This window comes from Manis pentadactyla, chromosome 9 (assembly GCF_030020395.1).
Source record: "Manis pentadactyla isolate mManPen7 chromosome 9, mManPen7.hap1, whole genome shotgun sequence".
Lineage (NCBI taxonomy): Eukaryota > Metazoa > Chordata > Mammalia > Pholidota > Manidae > Manis > Manis pentadactyla.
The window spans coordinates 38924669-38948490 of record NC_080027.1 but is presented as its reverse complement, the minus strand read 5'-3'; the positions used below and the strand labels follow the sequence as shown (position 1 = coordinate 38948490).

Sequence of the window (23822 nt, the reverse complement as noted above, 5' to 3'; positions counted from 1 at the left end):
CTTTCCTGCATATTTTCTGACAACCAGATTTGTGAAATATTTTAAAAAGTTTAACTTTCAATAATGTAAGTAATGCATGAGGACATTCTCCTTGTATTAAAAAAAAAAAAAAAAAAGGAAACAGTGAAACCAGTTCAGTCTCCTTTGAGCAGCAGTCTGCCCCCAGCCCCCAGCTGTGACCTCAGGGCTGATACTCAGCTGTGGTAGGGACCAAGGTCTGCAGTTGGCCTTGAACTGACACGGGTGGGTGGGGGAAGAAAAAAAAAAGGATCTCTTGGTCATAAATCAAGGACATTTTACTCAATCCCGCCAAGTTGTTTTAAAGTTAGCTCTACCATTTTAGTCTGCCACCAACCAGGTATGACAGGACCAAACTGAGCCAACATTTGACACCAGACTTGAAAATGCTGGTCAATCTGATGGGTGGAAAATATCATTTCATCGTTTTGATTTGCATCTCCTTTATTACAGCTGAGATTTTTTCCAGCTTTATTGAGATATAATTGGGATGTAACATTGTATAAATTTAAGGTGTACTACATAACAATTTGATACACAGACACGTTGGGAAGTGATCACCACAATAAGGTCTGTTGACACCTCCATCACCTCACATGATTACCTATTTTTGTGTGTGGCACGGTGAGAACTCTTAAGATCTACTCTCAGCAGCCTGTAAGTATACAATGTGGTATTGTTAACTATAGTCACCAAGCTGTCATTAAATTCCCCAGAACTTTTTCAGTATACAGCTGGAAGTTTATACCATTTGACCACCTTCACCCATTTTCCCCACCCCTCAGCCTCTGGCAACTTCCAGTCTATTCTCTGTTCCTATGACTTGGGTTTTTTTTATTTGTTTTTTAGATTCCACATATAAGTGAGTCTACGGTATTTGTCTTTTTTCACCTGACTTATTTCACTTGGCATAATATCCTCAAGGTTCATTCATCTTGTCACAAATGGCAGCATTTCCTTCTTTTCTATGGCTGAATAATATTCCATTGTGTATATTCTTTATCCATTCACCTATCAACAGACACTTAGGTTGCTTCTGTGTTTTGGCTGTTGTGAATAATGCTGCAATGAACATGGGGGTGCATATATCTTGTTGAAATAGTGTTTTCATTTTCTTTGGATACATTCCCAGAAGTGGAACTCCTAGATCATATGGTAGTTCTATTTTTAAGTTTTTGAGGAACCTCCATACTATTTTCCACAGTGGCTGTACCAATTTACATTCCCACCAACAGTGTACATGTCTTTTAGCTACACTCTCACCAACACTTGTTGTTTTTGTCTTTTTTATAATAGCCATTCTAAGAGGTGTGAGGTGATGTCTCATTGTGGTTTTGATTTGCATTTCTCTGCTGATGAGTGATGTTGAGCATCTTGTCATATATCTGCTGGCCATTTGTGTATCGTCTCTGGGAAAAATATTATGGCTGAGATTAAATGTCTCCAGGTGTTCATTTCTATTTTTAAATTAGTTAGAATTTAATCAACATACATGAGTATCCTACAACATTCAAAACGGGTAGTCAGTGAAAAGTCAGCCTCTTTCTCATGTCTGAAGCCCAGCTCTGCAGCCCTCTACCCAGTGACCATGTCTGAAACCAGTTTCTGGCACTTCCTTCCAGAGATATTCAATGCACATATAAATACTTACATATATAGACTTTCTCCTTAGTTTTTTGCATAAATTGTAACATTTTCCACACTGTTCTGCACTTTGCATTTTTATTTAATCTGGAAAGTGGTTCATCCCACTGTACACAGAGCCATGTCATTCTTGCTCATGATTTCATAGTATCCCATCTGTTGGATATATTACAATTTGTTTGAACTGTTCCCTAGTGTTGGATATTTTGGTGGCTTCCAGTATTTTGCTACAATGCATTTTCTTGTGCATATGTAATTTCTCACATAAAGGAATATAATTGTAGGTAATTCCCTAGAAGTGGATTAGCTGGGTCAAAGGGCAAGTATATTTAAAGTGTTTAAGGTTGTAACCAAATTGCTTTCCATATCAATTTACTGATTATGTCATTTCATGATTGTAAAGAAACTATTTACAGGGAAAAATCTAGTGCAATCATTGTCTTTGATGATAAGAAACCATGTTTATAAAACATCTACTATGCGTCAGGAACTTTACACAAATTGTCAGATGAACTTATGATGCCTTTTGTGGCACAGCAAATTAAGTCTTTTGTTGCAGGAATCCATGAAGTAGGCAGTGGAGGCAGAAATCAAACCTCAGCCTGTCAGTTTACGTATCTTGGGCCTGGGCCTGGGCCTTGTCACCAGGAAGGAGGCTGACACCCTAGTATGAGGAACAGATTCCAGCATAACTCACGGTGATGTCATGTGACAGGTGTCCAGTCAGAGGCCTAAAACAAGCACCTGGGAACACGGGCCTGGGAGCACTGGACAGGTCAGGGTGGGGCCAGAGAGGATGAAAGGACTTCACAGAGGTGAGGACTTTTAAGGTGAGGGGTGTAGGAATTGATTTTGTGGGTAGGAAGTACGAAAGGGTGTTCTCTGCTCAGACTCTGGAGCCAGGCTCTCTGGATTGAATCTCACTTCTTCCTAGCTGTGTGACTTGTCTCCTTATCTATAAAATATAGACGTTGATTCATAAAGTTGTTGTGGAAATTATATACCTCAAACCATGTTAAAAAAAAAAACACCTGACACTTTGCAAGCACTCAAAAGTTAGGCATTTATCAGTGAAAAAGTGTTCCAGAGGTATTTTAATTGGTGATCTTTTCCTTTGTGTTATTTAAAAATTTTAGTTGGCAAACTGTTGATGATGGGATCCATTCGGCTGGAGGTGACAGGAGGTGATGGTGTAACGGCCCGATCCAGGGTCTGCTTAGAGTAATGCCTGGCCCATCTGGCAGCACAAATGTAGAGACAGTTCTCAGCATATATTTTGTCAAATAATAATTGTTTAGAAGTGTTGAGATGCAGTTCCGCAAATGTAGACTTTTAAGAGTTAAAATATCTTTAGCTCTTCCTCTGTGCCAAGCACTCTTATAAGTATCTCATTTAATCCGCACCCCCAAGCCTAGTGGATAAATACTATTATTATCCCCATTTGACAGATGAGGAAACACTGCATGCAGGCTTTAGGCTCTCTGCCCAAGGCCAGCACAGCTGGGATCCACAACCAGCTTGCTGAGGCCTGAGCCTGCTGGTACTTCTCTGAGGACCTGCCTATCTCCCTGGGCAAGTGCATCCAGAACCAAGCTGCTGCTGTCTTCCAATCATTACGCTCTTTTGAAGTGAGGCCACTTAAACTCTCAAACCTCCTCAGGCCTGAACAACTCTAATCTCAGACCACAGGGGAGCGGAGGGGACAGTGGGAGCAGAAGTTTCCTAATCTGAGGCAAAACATGATGGGTTGCTGATTAGAAAGGACCAAATAGGAGGCCTGGGAGGTGAGTAGGGAGACAGCAGTGACCAGAGGCAAATAATTTACAGGAGGGGGTCTCTGTGTGTGTGGGGGGGGGGCAGGTGGGGGTGGGTGGGAAATGTGGCCATAGACATAAGGCTGTAGGCAGGTCCAGGAGGAGCTCTTGGCCTTACTTTCTCCTTGGGACGCTACTGGAATTCTTGTAAGACCTTTATCCTGCAGGAAGAGCTTACTTCATGGAAATTCGGCATCTGTAGTCACAAGCGGCTATCGAACCCTTGAAATGTGGCTAGTCCAAACTGAGAAGTGCCTTAAATAGAAAATATACATTGGATTTCAGAGACCTAAAAAAAAGAAAGAGTAAGATATCTCAATAATTTTTATATTCATTATACATTGAAACTATAACATTCTTGATATATGGGGAGTACATGCCACAGCTCCTCTCCACACCTTGTAAACACCTATTAATATGGAGATGGACTAAGGCCCAGCGGCAAGAGATTCTGGAAATATTTCAATTTTACCCACAGGGAGTAAATGTCAATACTACTAAAATTAACATCACCTGCTGTTCCCTTTTTTCTAAGTGACTGCTAGAAAACTTGAAATTACATATGGGGCTCACACTAGATTTCCACTGGACAGCACTGGTCCATAACGTTTGTCCAGGCATTGGCCTCCCTTCCCTTGAGGAGAAGCTGTGGCTTGGTGGGGAGGACAGGGCAGTCATAGGTGCCCTCCCACCAAGCTTTTTAATTTGGGATACTGGAGAAAGCTGGTGTCCAGTGACCCGTCTGCATCCGCTGTGCTCTGCCGCCCTCTAGCGGCTCCTCTTCCAAGCTGTCCGGCTCTCCAGTGACATCCCATCTCTGGTGGGACTGGACTGGACTTGGTATCCTGAAACACTTTGTTTAAACCATTTATCCCACTCACTTACTATCCAATGTTAGTTAGTCCAAAGTTGCTTTTATAGAAAAGATTTAAGAAATGTTCTTGTCCCTGGTCACCATCTCCTTAACAGATCTCAACACAAGATGTCTCAAATGTATCTTCACTTCTCCAACTGTGACTTTTGGTTGGTGGAAAACTATCAGTAATGCCTGGAAAATGATATTGCATAACCCCTTAAATTCCTGAATGTTAGTAAGTAATTTTATTTAGGTGGTTAGATTTTTGGTTTTAGAAGTCAGTTCCTTTTGTTGGTGAAATGGTTTAATAGCATGGTAAATAGGTTAAATTGCATCATGAGAATTACGGGGCAGTAAATATAAAAGTACTTAGCACAGTGCCTCCTACATAAGCTTGCAATAGAAGTAGCTATTAGTATATGAAATCACTTGTCTACATAAGCAGCAATCTTTTTTTTTTTTTTAAATAATTATTTTTTATTGAAGGGTAGTTGACGCACAGTATTACATTACATTAGTTTCAAGTGTACAACACAGTGGTAGAACATTTATATACATAATTCTAGGTTCCAGCTATAACCCTACCAAGCTGTTACAATATCTTGACTATATTCCTTATGCTATACATTACATCCCGGTTACTTATTTATTTTACCATTGGAAGTCTGTCCTTTTTTTTTTTTTTTTTTTTTTTTTTGTGAGGGCATCTCTCATATTTATTGATCAAATGGTTGTTAACGACAATAAAATTCTGTATAGGGGAGTCAATGCTCAATGCACAATCATTAATACACCCCAAGCCTAATTTTCGTCAGTCTCCAATCTTCTGAGGCATAACAAACAAGTTCTTACATGGAGAACAAATTCTTACATAATGAATAAGTTACATAGTGAACAGTACAAGGGCAGTCATCACAGAAACTTTCGGTTTTGCTCATGCATTATGAACTCTAAACAGTCAGTTCAAATATGAATACTCATTTGGTTTTTATACTTGATTTATATGTGGATACCACATTTCTCTCTTTATTATTATTATTTTTAATAAAATGCTGAAGTGGTAGGTAGATACAAGATAAAGGTAGAAAACATAGTTTAGTGTTGTAAGAGAGCAAATGTAGATGATCAGGTGTGTGCCTGTAGACTATGTGTTAATCCAAGCTAGACCAGGGCAATAAAACATCCATGTATGCAGAAGATTTCTCTCAGAACGGGGGGTTGAGGTTCTAAGCCTCACCTCTGTTGATCCCCAATTTCTCACCTGATGGCCCCCCTGTGACTGTGCCTGTCTTAGGTTGTTCCTCCCTTGAGGAATCTTACCCGTCTCTGGCTAACCAGTCATCTTCCGGGGCCATACAGGGAAATGTGAAGTTGGTAAGTGAGAGGGAAGCCTTATTGTTTGAAAAGGTTAGCTTTTTATTTCTTTGCATATTTATGCCCTGTGGCTTCTATGTCCAGCATTTGTCTTGAGGTATCTTTACCACTTGGAGGAGTTATGATACTCGGTAAATTTGATATGAGGCACGAATTCTATTTAAGGGTTGTAATTAGGAAGGAAGAAGAAAAGCTATAGAAGTAGCAGGCGGAAGAAAACATGGGAAGATTGATTATTTCTTTGACATATCTTCTTGTAGAGTAACTTCAGCATATATAGGTTTTAAGCTACTACTTAAATTGCGCACACACATTAACATAATAGGAGTATAGTTACATAACCAAAGCATATCTGTAATTACCAGCCATCTCCAGTGAAACCAAGAAAACCATTAAGGCACCTTAGGCATTTGTGAAAACTTATCTATGATATGGTGGATATTGTCCAACTGAACTTGAACAGTCTGAGAGAAATCAGACAAATTAAAACAACCCATTCCTGGGGACTGTTCACATGCCATATGTTCTTTTAACAGTTAAATAGTCTGTAGTTGTAAGAGTTTGGAGCGCTACAATTTGCACTTCTCCAAATTCTTGGTTGAGTTCCAACAGTATAGATCCAGTCAAATTTGTTGTTTTACTGTATGCACAGGCCAGCTTAGATATCTCCTTCCTCATTCTCATGGCAAGTCCAGGAGGTGGTGGGATGAGTGCATCTACAGCTGTAGCAGTGCGTGGATCTTTGTTGGGGTTTTTTGATGATCATCTTCTGGCATGAGTCTTCCAGAGAGTGCAGATGTTGGAAGTTCTTTTTCATATCGTATCTTAGTTCATTTTTGGGGTAGCCCAATTAGGCTTTGATCCTCTGTATAAACACAAACAGACCCTTTGCCTACACTTTTATATGCCCTTTATACCCTTGTGTAGAACTCGTTGGAGGTTACCACACAGGAACTGCCCTTTTTTTTTTTTTTTTTGCTTTGTTTTTGGTATCACTAATCTACACTTACATGACGAATATTATGTTTACTAGGCTCTCCCCTATACCAGGTCTCCCCTATAAACCCCTTTACAGTCACTGTCCATCAGCATAGCAAAATGTTGTAGAATCACTACTTGCCTTCTCTGTGTTGTACAGCCCTCCCTTTTCTCCTACCCCCCCATGTATGTTAATCTTAATACCCCCCTACTTCTCCCCCCCTTATCCCTCCCTACCCACCCATCCTCCCTAGTCCCTTTCCCTTTGGTACCTGTTAGTCCATTCTTGAGTTCTGTGATTCTGCTGCTGTTTTGTTCCTTCAGTTTTTCCTTTGTTCTTATATTCCACAGATAAGTGAAATCATTTGGTATTTCTCTTTCTCCGCTTGGCTTGTTTCACTGAGCATAATACCCTCCAGCTCCATCCATGTTGCTGCAAATGATTGGATTTGCCCTTTTCTTATGGCTGAGTAGTATTCCATTGTGTATATGTACCACATCTTCTTTATCCATTCATCTATTGATGGACATTTAGGTTGCTTCCAATTCTTGGCTATTGTAAATAGTGCTGCAATAAACATAGGGGTGCATCTGTCTTTCTCAAACTTGATTGCTATAAGCAGCAATCTTTTAAGAGCATTCATGTCTCTGCATGCTAGGTCCCTGGTTCAGATCCTTCCTGATGAGAAAACAAGGGGTAATGGAAAGGGACTAAATTTCAGTGGGTCACTAAGTGGGAAAACACCCAGCTGGTTTGGGACCTTCCTGGAAAATCACCCAACTCAGTCAAACCTGAGTCAACTTAGCCAACTAGGGCAAGGAGAGTGGATGGAGAAGAGCTCTTGGGTCCATTCCACAGGAAATTCTGGATTTTCCAGGGTGCATGAAGACATGGCTAGGGTTGTGCCAAATGGAAATAGAAGTTCAAAGAGAAAATGAAGTAATATATAATATACAACTGTTCCAGAAAAACCTGTTTGTATACTTTTTAGTGGATGGTTGTGGATATCGAATTACTATGGTATTTATATTCCTATGGATACATTTAAAAAAATGACTGTTCTGAAGTGTTGACATTACAATAATGCTAGAAATTATAGTCTTTGCAAGTTTTTAAAAATTTACAGTGAAAAGTTCTACCTATTTTTCAAGTTCTACATAACTTAGAATGTATGAAGGAAAACTGCATCCTTCAAATTCTTGTAGGAGGAATGTGAGCACCAAAGTTTGAAAGCCAGGGCCTAGGCTATATACCCAGACATGGAACTGCTGGGGTTTGAGGACCCACAAGCAACATTCCTCAAGGATACCAGCTTGCCAACGCACCCATGATAATCTACATTCCCTCCAGCAGGGGAGGTGACTTCCTTTGCTTAGAATCCTCCCCAACTTGCTTGATGACTGTGTGGAGGTCTGCAACATGCATGAAGCAGCTGTGTCCCTTGTTTTGTCTCTGGGGAAGTGCAAGGCTGATCAGGAGTCACTTGGAGCCAGAACCCCAGGCCTGAACTCCCCAGAAAGTGTGAGCCCATGGGTGAGCATTGCCTATGGAATCAGGGCCTGGAGAAGTAGATCAGAGAGTTCTGATGGCTTCTCTCTACAAAAGCCTGAAGCACTCATCACTAGGAAAGAGCCCTGTCTGCTTGCCCTGTCATACCCCAGGCCTGGCTCCTGCCCCTGGGCAGCACTGGCTCTTGTCCTTCCCCTTTGTCTCCGAGCTAACCAGCCACCTGTTCACACAACCTTGTTCCGGGCAGCAAACTGGGCAGCGGGTAGCACTGGCTTGTTACCATCTTCTTCTTGTCCTCTGGTTACCTCAGTGGAGTCACATTAAATTTGGTTACGTGTGGGTTTCACTAGTCAAAACCTGGGAAGCCAGCCTCCTAGCTTTTGTTTGTGGAGCATGCTCATCTGCCCAGTGAGGTGCTGTCCCTCATTCTCAGCCTCTTCAATGGGGTTGCCAAAGATGCCCACATGGCTAGTAGGCAAGATGAAGGGGTAAGGAGAGCCCGCTGGGGAGATGCTCGCTTTCTGGGGAAGGGGTTGACCAGGCGCCATAGTTGCCTACTGTGGCCTCCAGAGGGCGAAGTATGCAGCGCTTTGGGAGAGCAGGTTTAAGAAAGGTGGAATTTCCACGTGCTAAAATCAAACTGGGCAAACTCTCTGGGTACTTGGTGTTCCCTGTCCTGGGGCTGGTCTTGGTAACACCCTTTCAGGAAGGGTCCAGCTGTCTTTCTTACCTGCCTGCCTCTCCCACTCCCCTCCTTTGCCTTTTTCTCTCCACTGGCAGGGTCTTACTGCTTCAGCAGCCTGATTGACTCAGTTATTTCCACTGCTTTCCTTTAAGGGAGGTTTCTCTGTCATGTATATTATAATAGCATGGTCCTTTTATCTGAAGTCAAATTGTGCCTGGTGTGTGTGAGAACGAAAGGCCTTCTGCAAAGAGCAGAAGTGTGAGCCCATGGGTCAGTGTTGGGTAGACAAAAGCCTGTTCTGGGGTTCCTCATTTCAGTGAGGATTGTCACCAAGTATCAATCGCCGGAGTCAGAAAACAGGGCATCCCTTTCAATTCCCTCCTCAACCTCAGCTCATCACCAAGACGCATCAGGTCCACAGCCTATCCATCTTGTTCACCCACTTTTCATCTTCCCTGGTCCTTCTGCTTAGCTACCCCAAGAACTCTGTTAATTCCATGCTTATCGGACAGCTATTCCCATCAAAGTTTTTTTAATGCTGAGGAAAAGCTCAGATGGCTTCTGGGACCAGACAATAAATGAATGATGCTTTCAGGCACTTGGAAAGGTGCACAGGAAAGCCCTTTTCCATCTAACAGGGAAGCAGGGTGCTGCCCTGAGGAAATGTGGGCCTGGTATGTGGCTAGATCTTTCTACATTTTTAAGAAAAGCCCAAAATAGTTTTAGAGAGAAATTTTCCTGATTTTCATATGTAGACAAACTATTCGAATTTAAAATAAAACTTTTTCACAAAGAGAGCATTTTCTTTTTTCTTTTTTTATTGTATCTATATGAGATTATAGATGTTAGCGGAACCTATTCAAATGGTAATCATTTCACAATATATGTAAATCAAACCATGCTGTGTGCCTTAAGTTTATACAGTAATGTATGTCAATTATTCCTCAATAAAACTGGGAAATAAAACTGTTGTTGAAGTGTTCAGCAGTGAGGTGTACTGACGTCTGCAACTTACTTTGATGCATCAAAAGATGCATTGTTCGGTAGATAGAGGAATGGATAGATATGTGATAAAGCAAATATAGCAGAAATGTTCATTGTAGCACTTAGGTGATGCATATATGGGTGTGCATAGTTCTTTCGACTTTTCTGTACATTTGAAATTTTTCAAAATAAAATCTGAGGGGAAATGTTTTTAATGGTAAAAGGATTGTGAGCCCATGAGTCACTACTTCAGGTCTTCTGTTAAAAGTTACAACATACTTTATGAAAGTGAGGAGGAGGTAAATGAGTTAATATGAAGAGCATATAACAATCCTTGGAATATTTAATAAATATTATACATTATTATCATTTGAAACGGAGGAAATGGACAGAGATTGGAAGAGCTGAGCATCTAAATGCATTTCATTGAGGGCTTTCAGCCAATTTTCATCACAGTGTAGAGTGTAGGTTTCCAGGGTTCCGTGTGGTTGTTGTGGGAGCTTATACGTGTAATTTCCATTTCTGCGTCTCACGTTGCTTATTTTTAAACTAATAAGAATTGGACTTTAAAGCTCCCTGCAGTTCCGCAGTTGTGATTAACACGCTCCCTTTCCTGTTTCTGCCTATAGGTGTCTCCATTACTCTCTCCTCTTTTCCATAGTGCCTGTCTAAAGACTACATTTCCCATGAAAACCAACAGGAGTCGACGTCGCGCAGTGGTTCGTCACCGCTCCGCGCCCTTTATACCCACTTCCGCTAGCGAGCCACTTCCTTTCTTTACGGCGGCGCGCGGTGACAAGATGGCGGTGCAAATATCCAAGAAAAGGAAGGTGAGACCCTGGCGCCCGGGTCCAGGGAACTGTGGCGCCTCGCGGGTCAGGGTTCTCTGGAGGTGCCGCCGCGAGATCGCAGGTCCGTGCCCTGCTCTGGGAAGTGGCTTGGGACGCGTGGCATGCCCTTGGGCCGCGGATGGCAGTGGATAGAATGCGGGGCCCGAGCCGGGCGAGCGCAGTGTGACGGGGAAAGGAAGAGACAGATAACTGCCGGTTCCGGGCGGCGAGTGGAGACGGCCACCGGTGCCCTCCTGCCCCGGAGATGGCGCTTATGAGCATTTCTCGGTCAAGAAAATTAGTAGACGTGTTGGTAGTTTGAGCGCATGAGCCGTCCCCCTGAGATCTTAGTCATGGCTTTGGCCTTCGGAAAGGAAGGCGACAGTGTATTCCTGCGTTCTTAATAGTTGTGTCTGGGTGCAGCCTTTTGACCCGAAAGACTTAATTGGAAAGACTACTGAACAATTTCTTGCCCCATTTTCCGTCTAAGGAGAAATTACGGGCCAATGGAGGGAGGGAACGTGGGGAAGAACGCTTCCTCGAATTTAATTTAGGGCCTTCCCATGGGAGAGAACTGTGTAAAGCCCAGTTTTAGAACCGCGTGCTTGGCCATTTTGTTTACACATAATGAAATTAAGTGCACAGCTTTTGTGTGTGTAAGCTGCAGGTACATTAAGGCAAGACAAATGGTTGAGATTCTTCTAAAGCTCCAGGTTGTGTGCACAAGTAAGGCTGCTTAACATAAGTCACTTCCTGTTCTTTTCCGTAGTTAACAGTGATAGTGCCTCAGCTGTGCTGAATGAATGAAAGTACTGTAACTGTGCTGTTGAGAGCAGTTTTTTTGTTTAGGGTGGATACATACAAAGGATAGTCTTAAAAACCCTTCAGTGAAGAGAAGATGACGAGTCTGACTGGAGGTGTTATCTTTGTCCAGGTGGCCCCTGCTCTGTACTGCGTTCTGTGGCACAGTTACAAGGGCCTTTGGGTTAAAGTAACTTCCAAAAGATGACTTAGAGGCATTTGTCTGAGAAGGGTTGCTATGTGCCTGTTGGAATACAGATAATAGAACCGTGATGGGTCATTCATTGGAGGTGTTGAATTTTGATGAGGTTTACATTGGCTGAAAGACTAGACAATAAAAAGTTAGCATGTACCCATGCCCTAATTTTTAATTTCACTTTTTGGTTAGTTTGTCGCCGATGGCATCTTTAAAGCTGAGCTGAACGAGTTTCTCACTCGGGAGCTGGCTGAAGATGGCTACTCTGGAGTTGAGGTCCGAGTTACGCCAACTAGGACAGAAATCATCATCCTGGCCACCAGGTGAGAACTCATTTTCCTGGCCATCACCTATAATTGTTGTATATGCTAAGATGGTTTATTCTATAAACTTAAGGGAACAACCAGTACATTTGGCCTTAGGGAATGTAACCTTTTTAAAACTGCATTTTTAAATGTAAGTCTAGTTCTTGTCATCCAAAATTTATATTTGCATATGTCACATGCATGAGACTTTACTACCACAACATACACAAGATTTAAAGTTACAGCAGAATTTTGTGACCTGTGAATGGTCACTTCTTATTTATCCCCAGGACACAGAATGTTCTTGGTGAGAAGGGCCGGCGGATCCGTGAATTAACAGCTGTGGTTCAGAAAAGGTTTGGTTTCCCTGAGGGCAGTGTAGAGGTGAGTGAGTGTGGCTAATGCCAGATATTACCACTGACCTGGAAATGGCTCTTGAGAATGGTACTTCTAAAAACCCTTGCCATCACCCAGTAGTCTGTTAATTAATTCATGATCAGTGAGCTTTACAAATGGACTGCCATTTTGCTGAAGTTCTCTTAATTACTGGTGCACGTAGTATTACTACAGGCCTACCCTGGTTGTTTCTGGTGATTAAGGGATTATGCATTCAACTGGAATATCGTTACAGTAAATAGGGATTGGCCTGTGCCATTGGTCTCAGGTTGAGAGGACAATGAGGAATGGTTCAGCCTACGCCACTGTGCAAGGTGTGGGTGGAAGTACTTGAGGTATACAACAGTGACCTCTAAAGTGATACGTGCTTAAATGATGAAATATGTCATTTTTATTGAAAACAATGGTATTGAAGATAGCAGGTTTACAGATGTGTTTTGTTTCCTTCTTAAAGCTTTATGCTGAAAAGGTGGCCACAAGAGGTCTGTGTGCTATTGCCCAGGCAGAGTCTCTGCGTTACAAGCTCCTAGGAGGCCTTGCTGTGCGGAGGTGAGCATCCTGAGACTTGCAGTGGGTGTATGTTTTTTTTGTGTATCAGGATATGATGTGTGTGCCAGTTTGTTAATTCAGCAAATGAACTCATTCTGTGTGGCAGGCTCTTGTCAGTCTAAGGGTTATAACAATAAGATACTGACAAGCCATGTCCTCACTGAACTGGCAGTCAAGCAAGAAAGAAGCAAGTTTTTAGAGTGGTTAGTGCTGTAATGGAGAACTGTTCACATTCCTTTAAGAATAGGACAAAAATAGAACTTCAGGGAGGGGAGGTTGGGATTCCTGTTGAAGTACTGAGGTCTATTAAGTGTGGGGACTCTGAAGAGATAAGGCATCGTTCTCATGGGAGAGAGCTTAAAATCTGGTCACTCACCTCTTTAAGTCTGCATATAGTAAGGTGAGGAGTGTTGGACAGGACAATAGAGGATATGTGGTGGTTAGGTTGGCCCTGGAGCTGGGCCTCCGGCTCAGATGTCAGTAGGCAGTGCTTTGTGAAGTTAGACTGTTAGTGAAATAGTTGGAGTGCCTCGCCTGGGTGTTGGGAATTTAGGCACTACTTAATGCAGAGCTCTGGGAAGTGATTCAACAGAGGAAGGACTTCAAAGCTGTGCCACAGGAAGGTTGACCTAGTGAGGATGGGTGATAGGAAAGGCTGCCCCCTGCCCCCGGTTTGAGTGCCAGCTACACCACTTAGAATGGTAGTTCTCAAAAGTTTGTTCCTTGGGCTGGCATCACTGCTCTCCTCTGAAGACTGGGTTAGAAATAGAAATTCTCAGTCTCCACCCGAGACCCACTGAAATGAAGTGGGGATGTAGCCCAGAAATCTGTCCAGTTGAGTTTTGTATACACTGGGGTTGGACTTGGAAGCTCTGAGACCTGAGTAACATGCTGAACTTCTCTGACCCTTGGATCTCCTATCGCTAAAGGGGATCATTGTACCACCTCTCCTTTTTGTGAGGACTAAGTGAGATAATGTGAAAGGGTCTGGAGCATAGTGGTAGGTATGTCTGTTTTACTCCCTGTTTAAAATGGTGGCTAGCTCTCTAGTCAGTATTGCCCAGGGTGTATACTAATACATGATCAGGACACATGGTATTTTAAGGTTGTCAATTAAGAGAGGCCTAGACATGGTTTTTTTCCAGCACTCTAGTCAAGGCAGCTAGGGGCCTATATGAGCAGCTGGGGTTCCCAGTGAGCATGAGTTTTAGAGTATGAGGACTATTGCAGTAAATCATGAAGGAGCCACTTGGTGACTGGGGTCCTCTAGTATCTTGCTGATTGTGAAATCCTAACTTTACAAAGATGGGCTGGACAGGAAAAGCCTGCTCCAGAAGTGGGGTTGGGGTCAGCTTTGGTAATCATGAGTTTGAGAGTGTGGCTCTCAGTTTCAGTTGCACATTGGAGTCACCTGGGAGGTGTGTTTGAATAACTGTGCTTGAGCTTTACCACCCCCATCACTTAATTATCAGTTTAATTAGCCTGGGGTAGAGGGTAGGCTCCATGAGCTTTTGGTTTTTTGATCTTGAGTTGACTACAATGTGCAGCCAGGGTTGGAAAGTATTTGGTTATAGAGAACCTGGCCTGCATCCCTGAGGAATTAGCCTAAGATTGGGTGTGATGGGACAGGAAGAGAATTGCCAGGCTCTGCTCAGATTTATTCTCTATTAAAGGGACATCAAAAATTGTCTGTGCAAACTAATAAGCTTTGCTTTTTTTAATAACATGGGAGGTGGGGGTGTGAATAATCCTTTCTTTGGTGATTACTCAGATATCTGTCTTTTGCTCTCTCAAAGGGCCTGCTATGGTGTGCTGCGGTTCATCATGGAGAGTGGGGCCAAAGGCTGTGAGGTTGTGGTGTCTGGGAAACTCCGAGGACAGAGGGCTAAATCCATGAAGTTTGTGGATGGCCTGATGATCCACAGTGGGGATCCTGTTAACTATTACGTTGATACTGCTGTGCGCCATGTGCTGCTCAGGCAGGGTGAGTAACTTGCGGCTAAGAGCCTTAGCGAGCAGCTGTGGTTTTCCATGCACACCTCCCTGTTTTGGGAATTCATCTTGGGAGTAGTGGGGCATGTTTGTAGTCCTTAGGTTTATTGGTGAGCTGTGTTGAACTGTAAGAAGCAAATTGCTGAGATAGTTAGATCTGGGAGTTGGTTTTTTGTCCCTGTCCTTGCCGCCTGTGTACCCTTCTGTGATGACACGATGACGAGTCAGAAAGGTCACATGCTGCTCTTGGTCCTTGTCAGTGCCATGTTCTGTGGTGCTGTTCATGGGTTCCTTTTGCAAAGGTGTCCATTAATTGATTGATTAGAGGCATTTGTCTGAGAAGGGACCAGACCCCAGTGCAGGGGTGGTGGCTTGAGTAACCTGCTGTTCTGTTCCTTTTACACTGTCCTATTGCGGGGCCAGTGAAACCATCTAGGGCCTAACTATGGCATCCTCTAGGTGTACTGGGCATCAAAGTGAAGATCATGCTCCCCTGGGACCCAAGTGGTAAGATTGGCCCTAAGAAGCCCCTGCCTGACCATGTGAGCATTGTGGAGCCCAAAGATGAGATACTGCCTACCACCCCCATCTCAGAACAGAAGGGTGGGAAGCCAGAGCCACCTGCCATGCCGCAGCCTGTACCCACAGCATAACAAGGTATGTGTGTAGGGGCCTCTTGGAGCAGATTAGGACCCTATTCCTTTGTCTCCCTACTGATACTTGGATGTGCCACACTGTGGTAAGCACTTGGTGAATAAAAAATTGGATTATACTTGATGTACATGGAAGAGCACAGGTTGGAGCTAGGGGCCCATTTAACCAGGGGTTCTGTTGGGAGGGGTTTTTGCCTTTGGTCTCTTGAGAAGCTCTGACGTTTCTCACTAGGTTTGAGATAGTTTTCCTTATTGTGCTCTCTTACTTGCTCAAAATGTTTGAGGTACTCTTGGTAGAACCTGTCTGTTCTTTGAGAGCCCCCTTAACACCAAGCCTTTCCTATGCCCAGCACCTCTGGTGTCTGCTAGCTTGTTCCTAGATGTTCTTTGTGTATTCCTCATGCAGACCCTAAGTGGGAATGTATACCCTTATGGTAAATGAAAGAACCTGATTCTTGGGTGAAGATTCTGTTCTTAACTGCTGTGCTTTATTTGGTTTCAGGGTCTCCTTTGCAGCTGGATCTGGAGTCTGGATATTGTTCTATAAGGACCTTTAATAAAACTTTTTAAAAACACATGGCCTGTTTAGACTGTACATCCAGTATTCAGACTGAGGGTCATACTGCCCAAAGGGAGTAGTACTTGATTGGTTCTTAGGGCTGCCTGGCTTACAGTGCTTCTGTGCTTTCCCTGAAATCCTGTTGGTTTCAATGTGCTTGTGTGGCAAGGGTTTTTTGATCTTGAGTTGACTATAATGTGCAGCCAGGGTTGGAAAGTATTTGGTTATAAAGAACCTGGCCTGCATCCCTGAGGAATTAGCCTAAGATTGGGTGTGATGGGACAGGAAGAGGACCCAAGCAGAGCTGACCAGAGGAATATCCTGTGGGGGAGTGAATTTGGTGATAGGGAAGGTTGATAGCAGTAGGACAGCACCTTGATTTATTTACCTGCAGTTCAGGGTTACAGGGTTAGAAGAGGGTTATGTGTAAGATGATTTTCTTCTGATGCATAAGGAAACCTGTATTGCACATAGAAAATAAATGCAGTGTCCATTATATTTTGGGACAGTCTGTGCTCTAATACATTCTCATCAAATGCTCAACTTCAAAGTATAGAGGGAATTTGCTTGTGAAGAGTCTGAAACTCAAGTCAGTTTGCCTAAGCAGTTTAGAGTAATGATTAGAATCTGCTTTTCTGTGTTCTGTCCTCTCAGCCATTATACTCTAAAAGAGCATAAAGCTCATTTAAGTTGTCTACAGTTTTATGTCATATTTTGAAGTGTTTGATGCTGATGTCTGTAAGAAATTAGGTGCTCTTAGTTTATGTGAAACTGCGAGGAATAGGCTGGCATTAAAATCCTATGAGACAATATAGTGACTTGAGTTGTTTGGGGAAAACGGACAAGTATGTCTTTTTACCCTCCCCCCACTTTTAAAAGAGCCTTTGATGTTTATACTGATTTTGTCTAGATAGTAATTTAATTATCTCTGTTTTTGTCTGTTGATGGAATTGAGACCACATCTCATTAGTAGAGATACTGCCCTCTAGAAGTCTAACCACTGACAGTATGTTAATGACCATTCACTGTGTTCCAAGGAGTGGGTTTGTATATTTTTATTATTTTATGGTTAGGAACTATAACTTGAATACAAAAACATTCTTCATTTCCACCAGGCTTCCCCTCACCTCAGGATGATGGGAGTGTTCTGGGACTGAGTGAGGTTGGTGGCTAGTTGTTGGGCCTTAGAAACAATGCACATGGTGTAGAGTAAGATTGAGTGCCTTTGAGTAAATGATACTGTGCCCACCCCGAGATCTTACTACAATGTAGGGCAGCTATTGTGCCGTTGGATGTCATGTTAACTGGGTGAATTCATAAGGTTATATTTATTCCTTGTGGGTAAAACCTGGCATTTTGCAATTTTACTAAAGTGTTCAAATTGAGCTAAATTCTTTATTCCTGTATTTATTTCTAGACTTGTCTAGTTCAATTGTAAGACGATTACTTGAAGAGAAACTAGTTCATCTGCTTTGAGTATCCAGAATACTGGGTGCTGGAAACAGGTTAAGACAGTCCTGCTCATCTAGGATATTAACATTTAGTGCCAGTGTAGCCAGTCACGGGTCTTTGTATGTTGGATTAGGTGATCCTTTAGACTGCTTTGCTAATGAGTTCTGCAAGTCACGGTCCCCTTAAAACGAAGTTAGTCTGTGATTCAGAAGTGCTACCTTCCCACCAGGGGTGCTATAGCAGGAAATGTGCATCGCATTGAAGTTAGCAGCATGGAGAGGGAAAGATTAACTCACTGAAGTGTAACACGTGAAAAATGTGCAGTTTATTAGTACATAGCTATACCACTTAAATCGCCAATGTGAACACCCCTGTATAACCATTACTAACGTCAGGAAAGGGGGAGAGTGTTTAGGCTTTTTTAAAGTTCAGAAAAACCACGAGATGTAGCTGAGGTGAGCACTCAATATCCATAGCCCATCAAAAATGCAAGGTATCCTAGAGGATGTCCTCACCACGACCTCCAGATTCACACAGTGAATTTATCAGCTGTACCTTTTTTAGTGTCAGCCCCTTTAAAGTTGGTTCCAGGTGTGAGCATCTGACTAGCTCATGCTGGTGTCTGACCCAGCTGCAGAAGGTGAGAAGATCCTGGCCCCTTTTGCTTACACAGTGGAGGTGTGACTAGACTTGCACAATGCACTTCTCCCTGTAACAGGCAAGGTGTTGATGCTGGGCAGCCAATACCATGTTGTGAAATTGCCCTTGGGACCCACTGGTGGAAATACAGCTTTTGGCAGTATGGAAGCAGGTGGTGTAACCTTCCGTGAACTTAACCACCAAACGGTTACCTTAAGACTGAATTGGAAGTAAGTTTTGGTTAGGATTCCTCTTTGAAATCAGGTAACTTGAGGGTACTGTATTTTCCATTCTAAACTGTTAAGAGTCCATGTCTTGCCAATGGGTTTCAGCCCGGGCAAGTTCACTATGGATTCAGTGTGATCAAAGAAATTGGCAGCAAAACGTTCTTAAGGGTGAAAGGGTTTATTACCCAGCTCTTCTCCCGGTAGGTCTCTGCCTCCACCCAGAGCACTGGGCCGAGCTCTCTATATCGTGCAATAATAGCTTATTGCCTGAAGGTGTGGAAGCGGTAGCCTAGCAACAGGCCAGTTACATCATCAGGTGGTTTAAGTTCAGTGAGGATCCTGGCCGTAGGAACCCCAACTTCCCCACAGCCCAGACACAGGAGCCGTCCTTTCTGCCTTTACTGGGAAGTGTGCAGAGCTGGGTAGGTATCACTAACCCCATTTTACAGGTTTTACAATGCCATATTCCATCTAATGATTGTTTTCTGAGCTTTCATCTTGCTGTGTATGAAGGCAGCTTTTGTGTTTCAGCAGGGCTTACCAACATAAGAGCATAAATGCATTTAAGTATCACTGAGAATATTTTCAATCTCAAAAGAGTTTTTCTTACTATTTTCCTCAGAGATAGGAGATTTTGATATTTTGTCTGAAAATTTTCCCCTATTATTCAAGCTACATTTGTAATTTTATAAGCAGCATGACCATGGTGAGATAGTTATATGCCCTGAGCCTGCTGTGGACGTCCATTTAATCTTGCCAACATCCCTGTAATGGGTAGATTACATAACTAACTTCATTTTACAGCAGTTTCAATTAACCCATGCAATACCTCTTAGGGGAAGGTGATTTTTCTTAGGTTTTAGAAAAGATGAGAGTATTTCAAGAGCCCCACTTAGGATTTGAGAACAAATAGCATGAAACTCTAGATTGGGAACAACTTACCTGATCTCAAGCCCTTATTTTTCAAATTAAGATGGAACCTCAGTGGTTCTGAAATTCAAATGAAACCATACCTCTGCTATTCAGTCTAGTGTTAATGCTGACAGTTCAGTGGGCCGCGTGCAGCTGGGCCTTTGTGTACTGAGCAGGAGGCTGTGGTGGGTTCATCCATGCTCCGTGCAGGCCATCCACTGCCCTCACGACTGGCCTGTGCCTGGCAGTGCCTGTGTGGTGAGGCAGGAGATAGACTCCTGGAATCCTACATTTCCTAGAGAGAGGGCAGGGCTTCCCTACCCTTTAACTACTAAGAGTATGTCTGCTTTTTAGAGGGAAGAGAATGTGAGCATAGAGGAGCAGTCGGGCCACTTTGCCGTTGGGAGTGGGGACCAGAGGAGATGGATCTTGAGCGCACTCGTTTTGCCCTCGGTATACCAGGGAAAGTAGTCATTGCTGTCCAACATCTGGGTCTATTAGTCACCTTTCATATTTTAAGTCACTTTATAAATAAGTTAAAGAAGTAAGAATAAAGGGATAGTAAAAAACAATTACAAATTTTAAGAAATTTAAAATACTAGTTTTAGCAAGTATATAACAGCACAGCTCTCTGTGCTAAAAACCATTAAATTGTACTCTTCAAATGGGTGAATTCTGTAATAAATTGTATTTCAATAAAGTATACATACATGTTAATTAAAACAGCAATGTCATATTTTCCTTGTCTTGAAGGTAAGTACACCCAAAATGAGCACTGTCCCTTGAAAGCAAGGAAATGCTCATCAGCTGCCCTATGTGAAGCTGGCACACATTCATCTTGCAACTACTGAGTCCAGATTTCAGGTACATCCGTAATAGGCTCTGTCATAGTACTTCTGGGGTTTTCTTGATTTTGTTTTGTTCTGCACTTGTATTATCATCAACACGCAGTAGTTGAAAAAAATTCAGATGGCTTGTCACTTTGTTAAAGAGAGGAGAGTATATGCTTTATAATTTTAAACATTTTTGGTTGTGGATTTATAAAGATGAATTCAAATGACCAAGCCAGTGAATTTTTAAAATTTCTACAGCTATTTTCCTCCATCTTTGTACGTAGTTGCTTTCAGCATGTCTCTAAGAACTGTTAACAAACTACCACGTAAATTTTGGAACATAGGCATCATAGGAGATAAATACTGTCACCACCTTTTAGCCAAACTTGATTGTCCAGGTTTTTGAGGAAGAGTACGTGATAAAATCCTTCCTGTTGAATGACTTAACCGAATAATGACTTAAAATACCGTATTTCTGTTTTTAGAAAATTAATGTTCACTCACCAATTCTTGAGTTTGAGAAAACTGATCTAGGAAAGAGTTTGCTTATGTGACCAATTTCCCTGTTGTCTTAGAGACGAATGCTGCTGTGTTTGCAGGCATTTTTCAGTTTGTCAAATAAGAGTAAAATGTCCTCTCAATTCTCTTCTGTCATGGGTGGGAAATGAAAAATCTTGAATTCTCAACTTATGTCTCTAGACTTCTTGAAAGGATAACATACTGATGGTTTATTTCATTACTGTATCTTCTAGGCAGTGCCATCATTCTTCCATTTTCTTAATCATCTTAAGTCTTCGTCATAGTTGGGATTAGTTGAGCAATATGAAATAGCAGTTTTTCAAGATACAGGAAAAATAGGCATATTTTATAATAAGTGATTCCAGTGGTTCTGCAAGACAGAATTTTATTCTATGTTTTTAAAAAATTTCTCATAGTCCTTTGGAATCCCACTAAGGAAGAGTGATAGTCATAAAATACCAATCCTTAACAACTACTCAAAAAAGAAACCCAAAAACTAAATTTGGGTCCAGTGGCTTCTTGTGGTATACCAAGCATTAAGTGTGCAAGGGGTCATGCTTGGGAATTGTGTCTGGCTTCCCACTGAAAGGTAAGTCCTTCCCATGCAGTAGGCAATCCAGGGGGGCCAAGAGCCATGGAGTAGGAGCCAGGCAGGCCTTCTATATATAGCCTCAGTCTAACAAATAGACCTAGGGAATTAGGACACATGGGATGTCACCTTTTGCTTGTGTTGCTATGAGCCTCGATCACCAGGGTTATGAGCCATGTCTCTCCTCAAACACCTCCTAAGGGCAGGAATGGTATCCCATCAGGCTGGGAATTCCTGTAGTGGAAATAATGTACAGTAGTCCACACTCGTCTATGGCTTCAGTTACCATGGTCAACTGCAGTCTGAAAGCAGGTGATCTTCCCTCTGACACATTGTCAGAAGATCCATAGTAGCCTAGCAGTGTCACATGCCTGCAACATTCACCTCAGATCATCTCAGGTTTTTTATCTTTTCACATCACAAGAAGGGTGAGTACAATAGGATATTCTGAGGGGGAGATCACATTCACGTAACTTTTATTATTCTATTACTAGTTGATAATGTCTTCCTATGCCTAGTTTATAAATTAAACTTTATCATAGATATGTATGTATAGAAAAAATAAAGTTTGGTACTATTTGTGGTTTCAGGTAGACCCAGTGGGGGTCTTGGAGCATAACCCCAGTGAGCAAGGGGGACTACTTTTATCTCCTATTCATAAACAACAGCTGTGCAACACAACCCTGTTTTCTCAGATTAGCAGAGCCTGGATGAGGCCACATGGAGAGAGCAGGCTTTGGAGATAGCTGGACCCAATTTGGAATCCTAGCTCTGCCACCACTCACCAGTAAGCCCAGACTCAGTAAGCAAGTCACTTCACAACAACATGCCTCTTTCCTCATTCTGAAGGTGGGAGGGATGGTATTACAAGGTAGAAATCCTGGATGTTTTGATTTAGTGTGTTCAGTGCAATGCCTTGTTTCAGGCACAGGGGAACACAGATGAAGCTGACAGCTTTCCTGCTTCAAGAGGCATTCTATGGGTGTGTCAAGGAGACGAGAGACAGTACACATAGAGGCCTGGCCACATGGCCAGGTGATAGAAGAGGGGCAGGTAAAGGGCCGGAGGAGAGCACAGTCAGCTTTGGGCAGGGGGTATCGGGCTGCCAAGGGAGACAGCATGGGAAGGGCATCAGCACTAGCACGGGAGAGTACTGGGGGCTATCTGTTGGCACACAGGAAGTGCTCAGCCCAAGTGAGGTGCCCATGTCTTCGGGGAGAAATACCTTTAACACTGGGGATTTTGCCTGGGTAGGCAAGCAGTATGGCACAGCCTTTGCTTTGTCCTTTGTTATCCATGGCATGGGTAGGCAGGCTCTGAGGGACTGGGCCTTCACCCACTCCCCTCCCCTTTGCCATTATCAGCTGGGTCCAGATGGTCACAGGCTTCCTAATTTGGGATAATCAGAGAGCAGGAGCTCAGCTGGGGCCTAATCCTTTGTGCTGGGCTATAACAGGTCAGCCCCAGCTGGAGACACCCTGCAGACAGGGCCCTGGGGCTTTGGAAGATGAGGTGGGTATGGGGCTGACCCTGTGTTGGAGGAGATGGGAGGAGCAGATAGATGATAGCTGTTCAAAAGGCAATCTGAGTGTGATGGCAAACCCAGATGGGGCCTGGCTGGCTCTTCAGGGCTTCAGAAACAGGCGCAGAACCCCTGGGCCTCTACCTCACAGAATCTTCCTGTGGCATATTTTTTTCCCTGTCTCCCTGAGCTCATCCCTATCAGTTTTATGTTGCTGCCTCAGAGCTCCAGACCAAGCCAAGTGCTTATAATGGCTTCAGGGACTTGTGCCCCCTGTTGACATTGGGGATCTCAGGATCCAGGTGCAGAGCCTGGCTGGCTGGGCCCAGACCTCTAGCACCCATCACCCTGGGCCCGCAGTTTGCTGTGAGCCTTGACCCCAAGGTTGCTTGGGTTTCCACAGCTGTGTTTGTTCTGTTTTGTTTCAGCGTCTTTGATGAGTTGGGGAGCTATAGTTTGGCTCTGGCTTCTGTGAACCTGGTTTGAAATCCTGTTTCTAAGGCCTTCATCCCAGAGTCTGAACTACAGTTTCTGCCTTCCTCGTGGTCTTACAACAATTTTATATCTGGTTCTTGAACATGTTTGCTTAGTGTCTTGCCAATGGGTTTCAGCCCCGGGCAAGTACACTATGGATTCAGTGTGACCAAAGTAATGATAGTAGAACATTCTTGGGGTGAAAGGGTTATATCCAACTTTATTTCCATGGTGGCAGGTCAATCACTAGAATCCCATTCACTCAGAGCGAGTCTGTGTACAGTAAGCTGGTCTCTTGTCTCTGGGCCTCTTGGCCCGCACAGCCGTCCTCTGACTCTGTCCTCGGCACTGCCACCACGTCAGCTTCTGCTTTGCTCTCCTGCAGCCATGCCACCGTGTTACCCAGAGCATTGGGTGGAGCTCTTTATATAAAGTCAATAGCAACATATTGCCCTGTGCACATGTAGTGAGCTAGCCAACGAGGGCCAGGTGAGAATCCTGGTCACAGGAA

General features: G+C 43.2%; 1 protein-coding gene, 1 long non-coding RNA gene and 2 other non-coding genes across 5 annotated transcripts; 3 read left to right on the top strand and 1 right to left on the bottom strand.

Moving 5' to 3' along the window:
• The first annotated feature begins 10557 nt into the window (after window positions 1-10557).
• RPS3 (ribosomal protein S3) lies at window positions 10558-16160 on the top strand. Of its 2 annotated transcripts, XM_036929808.2 has the most exons (7): window positions 10558-10693; window positions 11883-12013; window positions 12286-12379; window positions 12846-12940; window positions 14737-14924; window positions 15392-15589; window positions 16088-16160. In XM_036929808.2, the coding sequence occupies exons 1-6, from the start codon at window positions 10664-10666 to the stop codon at window positions 15583-15585; spliced, it is 732 nt and encodes a 243-aa protein (XP_036785703.1). In that variant the 5' UTR covers window positions 10558-10663; the 3' UTR covers window positions 15586-15589; window positions 16088-16160. The 2 variants fall into 2 exon arrangements, with proteins under 2 accessions (XP_036785703.1, XP_057363197.1); XM_057507214.1 differs by lacking the exons at window positions 10558-10693; window positions 12286-12379.
• On the top strand, window positions 11576-11726 carry LOC118934367 (small nucleolar RNA SNORD15). Its single transcript, XR_005033440.1, has one exon. It is a non-coding gene; the product is annotated as a small nucleolar RNA SNORD15 (small nucleolar RNA).
• Window positions 15133-15276, top strand: LOC118934366 (small nucleolar RNA SNORD15). Its single transcript, XR_005033439.2, has one exon. It is a non-coding gene; the product is annotated as a small nucleolar RNA SNORD15 (small nucleolar RNA).
• A 2042-nt stretch (window positions 16161-18202) lies between the features above and the next one.
• On the bottom strand, window positions 18203-20076 carry LOC130684868 (uncharacterized). Its single transcript, XR_008999206.1, has 2 exons — window positions 19861-20076; window positions 18203-18298 (listed from the first exon to the last, which is right to left on the bottom strand). It is a non-coding gene; the product is annotated as an uncharacterized LOC130684868 (long non-coding RNA).
• Window positions 20077-23822: the final 3746 nt, after the last annotated feature.